Genomic DNA, 5,337 nt, shown 5'->3' with positions numbered 1-5,337 from the left:
TAAGAGGCGTAATGTGCGAGAGGGAAAAGGAGAGGGTAGGGAGAGCGTTCCCAAGTTGTTCAGTGGACAGCGGCCATGGAGCACTGCTGAATAACAAGACACTCTGTTGATGCCCTTTTCGCCACTCCTTCTCAGACTCAGGGACTCAGACCCAGAAATGCTTCTTCGTCAACAACACAGAGTAGTTATCTCCTCTTCACCCACCATCATGGCCTCCAAACAACTCCTCAAATCCACTCCTCTCACGCTGCCTCTTAGGTTAAACCTTTACTCACCCGTCACCATCTCCGCATTCCCTTTAAAATCCACCTCCAGAATCCTCCCAGTCTCCCTCAAAACCTCCGCCTTACCTTACACTTCCCATTCCAATGTCCCCAGACCAGGTCCTTCTTCTCTTCTCATATATATGTGTGTGAGGGCGCGCCTTGTTTTGTATTTTTGGAATTGCTTATGGACACTAATTATTTTTTGGTTTTCTTTGGTTCTTGAAGTTTATTCGGAGAACCCAGAAGACACCAGTAATTTCTCCGCTCGATTCAACGTCTTGAAGAAGAAACTGGAGGCGATAGGCTTTGACACACAAATGCTTAAAACTGGGCAGTACGATAACTTACTGTGTCCCGCGGTATATGATTCTAAATTCTATTTATTTATTTATTTTTTGCTGCTATGTTTGTTGTTGAATGAGTGTTATAGATAAATGAATTGGAACGCCCAAAAGTGGGTTATAGAATACAACTCACCATGGCGTTCACTTTCACCACTTAATGCCGCTATACAACAATAAGTGATGACTTCAATCTAACATATAGGCTTACAAATTCTTGCTTTGATTTGCTGCATTATTCTCTAATTGAATTATATCTAGTAAACAAGAACAAACCTGGATCTATCAACAAATTGAAACATAACTGGATAATTATATATGGTATTAGAATTTCCATGGTTTATCTTCAGAACTGACTAAATTGTCAAACAGGTGATAAAATCTTTTTATGGTCCTTTTCCAAGGGAAAACTACTATATAACTTAATGCCCTCGACTCATTTGGCTCAATAAGAAAAGGATGATACAATTGGTTTAAAAAGAGTTGCCACTATCTAAAGGTACAAAATTTTTGATTGAGTGATAGAGGTGTGGTAGAGAAAGTGCTTCAGAGAGGCAATGAATGCTAATAAATGGTGGTCTTGCACCAATGCTGGAAAATGTTGAGTATGTTTGATGAAAGATGAAAAACTAAAAAAATAAATCATTGAAGTTAGAAGAGAGCTTTGTAGTTGGAGAATAGGGGATGAATAGTTGTCCCCTTTACTGCTTTGTCTTAAGGGTCAACAGTTTGATTCATACTGAAGGGAGAAGAGATAGAAAAAAGAAGGGATCCAATTTCAAACAAAGATTAGCGAGTAGCACTTGAGGCTTGGCTTAAGTAAGTGGTAAGGGTTTGGGTTGGGGTTGTGACAGGTTCCCAAGTGTGAGGCCCATTGCAAAAAAAGGTTTACCTCTAAAAATGATGAGTGAGCAAATAGATCACCTATATAGAAAAAAATGATCAAACATCTAAAGAATGCTTCTTACAAGATGCAACAAACCTTTTGTATGTTGGGAGGATTCCATTTAGAACTGGATACATGTGAATTCATTTGTCCTTTAGCTTTTTATTTGCAAATTCATTTTTGGAGAGTGTTTTTTTTTTTTTTTTTTTTTTTTTTTTTTTTGTAAATTTAATTTTTTGATTCTTTTATTTATTTATTTTTATTTTCAATGTAAAATATGTATTTATATGTTGTTCTTGGCACCTTAGTGTAAAGGTGGTTATTCAATGGAGAAAAGCTTATCTCTTGTCATCACTTTAGATGGGTATGCTACTTTTTTTTTTTCCTTCGAAATTTTAAATTTTCTTTTGTTTTTCAATAGTTCTCCAACCATATCTAATTATGGACATTTTTTAGTACTTTAGGAATTGTGCTGTATGGACATGTCATCGAGGAAAATGTGGGTGGAGAGGTGACACACGGGTAAGATAGTTTTGTCACACAAGTTTGATATAAAATTATTTTTTGCTATTAAATTTTGGATTCATTATTGGTTGTGAGATCCCCTTGCCTAATGTTTTCCATTTGGTTGTAGGCCTTTGCAAATGGCAGATCATCATATGGAAGGTTGAACCAAATTACCAAAATTAAGCCCAAAAGAGAAATCACAGAAAAGAGTCTGGGTTTAGAACCACTATGTAGGGAGGTCCGCCTTTTCACTTGTCTTGTTGCCAATTATCTTGATTGGATGGTTTAACCAGTTTGGTCTTTTAAGAGTGTTTTTATCACACAATCATATTTGTTAAAAACTTATGGTACACAATACAATACAATTGTTATGGAAATTTATACGTATCACAATCCGTATCTTATTTTAAAGCATATCTTACAATACATATACGATACACGATACAATACATGATATTATGATACAATGATACTCACATCCTAAAGCATTTTTTATATTTTTAAAAAAAAATCAAATTATTATTATTTTGTTTGTTAAAAGAATTTATTATGTTGATCATTTAAAATATAGTAAAAGATTAAAAATTGATCATAAAAAGAAGAAATAGGTAAAATAATCTTATATGAAAAACTGAATTCTTGTTGTTAAATGCTCTATTAGAAGTCAAGTAAGTTTATCTTTATAATGAATATAGGAAAATTTTCATTTGAATGTTGAGAATAAAAATAATGGTGATTACAAAATAAATTTTTTTACTTAATATTATAGTTTTTTTTTTTAATTTCTTCTTTTGTGGAAAAGGAATGATGATGCTACTATCTTGCCTTACCCATATGCCCTGTTACTATCTTTCTTTATTTAAGTTACCCGCTTCAGTTGCTGTAAAAATCGAGAGGTTGCAGAGGGATTTTTTATGGTCAGGGATTGGGGAAGGTAAAAAGGATCATCTAGTCAGGTGGGATGTCGTGTGTAAACCGAAGGAAATAGGGGGTTTGGGTTTTGGGAATATTTCTTTAAGAAATCTCGCTCTTTTAGGGAAGTGGTTGTGGAGGTACCCTAGAGAGGGATCAGCTCTATGGCATCAGGTCATACTAAGCATCTATGGTTCTCACTCCAATGGTTGGGATGCTAACACAATAGTCAGATGGTCACATCGTTGTCCTTGGAAGGCTATTTCTCAAGTCTTTCAAGAGTTTTCCTCGTTTACTCGATTTGTGGTAGGAAATGGGGAAAGAATTCGCTTCTGGGAAGATTTGTGGTGGGGGGACCAACCTTTGGGATCCCAATATCCAAGTCTATTTAGAGTAGTCTTGGATAAAAACATACCTATTTCTTCAGTTCTTGGTCCTACTCGCCCTTTCTCTTGGAATTTAAATTTCTGTCGTAACTTGTCAGATTCTGAGATTGAGGACTTAGAAGGCCTCATGCGCTCTCTTGATGGAGTGCATTTATCTCCTTCGGTTCCAGATGCCAGATCGTGGCCCTTGTCTTCTTCAGGGCTTTTTTCAGTTAAATCTTTCTTTCTATCTTTATCCCAATTTTTTGGTCCTCCTCAGGTTTTTCCTTCTAAATTCGTTTGGAATTCTCAAATTCCCTTCAAAGTGCAGTCCTTCATCTGGTTAGTGGCACACAAGAAGGTGAATACTAATGACATGCTACAAGTGAGAAGACCTTACAAAGCCCTTAGTCCGGATATTTGTATTCTGTGCATGAAGCATGGGGAATCAGCTGATCATATTTTTCTTCATTGCTCCTTGACGATTGGGTTATGGCACAGGTTATTTCAGTTAGCTAAGATGGATTGGGTTCCCCCGAGAAGCATCCTTGACATGATGTACATCAAATTCAATGGATTTGGTTCGTCTAAGAGGGGGATAGCCTTGTGGCAAGCTGCAAACATCGCTATTATTCGGATTGTGTGGAGGGAAAGGAATGCGAGGATTTTTGAGGATAAAGCAAGGAATTCAGAGGCTCTATGGGACTCTATTGTTTTCCTTACTTCTCTTTGGGCCTATTGTTCCAAGGTTCTTAAGGGGACTCCCCTTAATGCGTTACTTCTTGATTGGATAGCTGTATGTACTCCATAAGGAGTGGTCTTTTTAGAGTGTTGCGCGTTTTTCAGTGTTTTTTTCTTTAGTTTAGCTGTCTTTGGCAGGAGGATTCCTCATCCTTCTTTTGTACTTTTTTTCTATCAATAAATCTTTGTGTCGTTTCCAATAAAAAAAAAAAAAATAAAAAAAAAATGATGATGAACCTAAAAAGTTAGAAATTTGAAGATGACACATAAAGGCATATATATATATATATATATAATAACACAATAAGTGCATATGCTTAATTAAAATTTAGGATTAAAAATCAAAGTTGAAAATGGAAAAAGTTTATTTTTGCTTATGTGATGAATTTATATTTATTTTCCTTTTTGATTTTTGTCAAATTTTTAGTTGTTACTAATTAGAAAGCTAATCCTCCCCCTTAAAGGGCATGGAACCTTGTTTTATTTTCTTACTATTATTTCAAGTTTGAGTACTAGTTTTTATTTTATTTTTATTTTTATTTTTAACTATGATGGTCTTGTTCAACAACATTTTTAGTAAATTTATTTTGTTTGCCTTACGCAAAATACTTAATATTACCTAATTGACATTGTTTCAGCTAATTGCATATTTTGGAGAGCGAATGATATCAGAAAAAACATTGGCAAGAAATTCTGTCATGCAGAAAACATATGGCGATGAGGTGCACATTGACACTCAGTTTAAGAAAAATATTGTCACCTTCATTTATCTTTAATGATTTATTATGGGACTCATTGTATATATGAATTCTCTTTTTCAATGACATTGATCAGGATGAATTGACTTTAAGAGTTTTCTAGTACCACCTTTGCTATAAAAGGTGTGCTGTGATGAAAAAACTATTTAATAGAGCTCATTTATGATATCTTTTATCCTCTAACTTTAGTTAGTTTTGTTGATTGGTTGGACTCTTGTTGAGGTTGTTTTTTAACCCCTTTTGTTTGGTTGTTCTTTTTCCTTTTTATGTCGTTTCGGCGGTGTGTGTACAAGTATTTGACACAAAATATGGGATGAAAAATAATAAGTTCTATCCATTAGATTGACTATACACAGTTTATATAAGAGAGTACAAGAGAAAAAATAGGAAACAAGAGACATAATAGGAAACTAACTTATTCCTAAACTAATTTATTCCTAAATCATAAAACTATCTATTTACAGATGTAGGAAACTAATAAAACTATCTATTTACAGAAATAAGAAACTAACATAATAGGAAAATAATTCTCCTATTCTATTTATAGCTCAATACTCCCCC

At 34.4% G+C, this 5,337-nt stretch overlaps 1 protein-coding gene across 3 annotated transcripts in view; it reads left to right on the top strand.

The window, feature by feature from the left end:
• The window catches only part of LOC100247126 (twinkle homolog protein, chloroplastic/mitochondrial), a 49,652-nt gene continuing 44,315 nt past the window's right edge, over positions 1-5,337 (top strand). Inside the window, exons 1-6 of one of the 3 annotated variants that reach the window (XR_009464852.1) lie at positions 1-383; positions 492-625; positions 1,802-1,857; positions 1,958-2,015; positions 2,128-2,238; positions 4,657-4,740. Coding sequence is in view for 2 of the 3 variants with exons in the window: in XM_059734281.1 (XP_059590264.1) it covers positions 110-383; positions 492-625; positions 1,802-1,857; positions 1,958-2,015; positions 2,128-2,238; positions 4,657-4,740 (717 nt within the window). In the remaining variant the exon portion in view is untranslated. Of the gene's footprint in view, positions 384-491; positions 626-1,801; positions 1,858-1,949; positions 2,016-2,127; positions 2,239-4,656; positions 4,741-5,337 lie in introns of those variants that run through there. The other 2 variants (XM_059734281.1, XM_059734282.1) reach the window with 2 other exon arrangements.

Source organism: Vitis vinifera, chromosome 18 (assembly GCF_030704535.1).
Source record: "Vitis vinifera cultivar Pinot Noir 40024 chromosome 18, ASM3070453v1".
In the NCBI taxonomy this organism is placed as follows: domain Eukaryota; kingdom Viridiplantae; phylum Streptophyta; class Magnoliopsida; order Vitales; family Vitaceae; genus Vitis; species Vitis vinifera.
The sequence above is the reverse complement of the archived record's forward strand: the minus strand, read 5'-3'. Positions and strand labels throughout refer to the sequence as shown.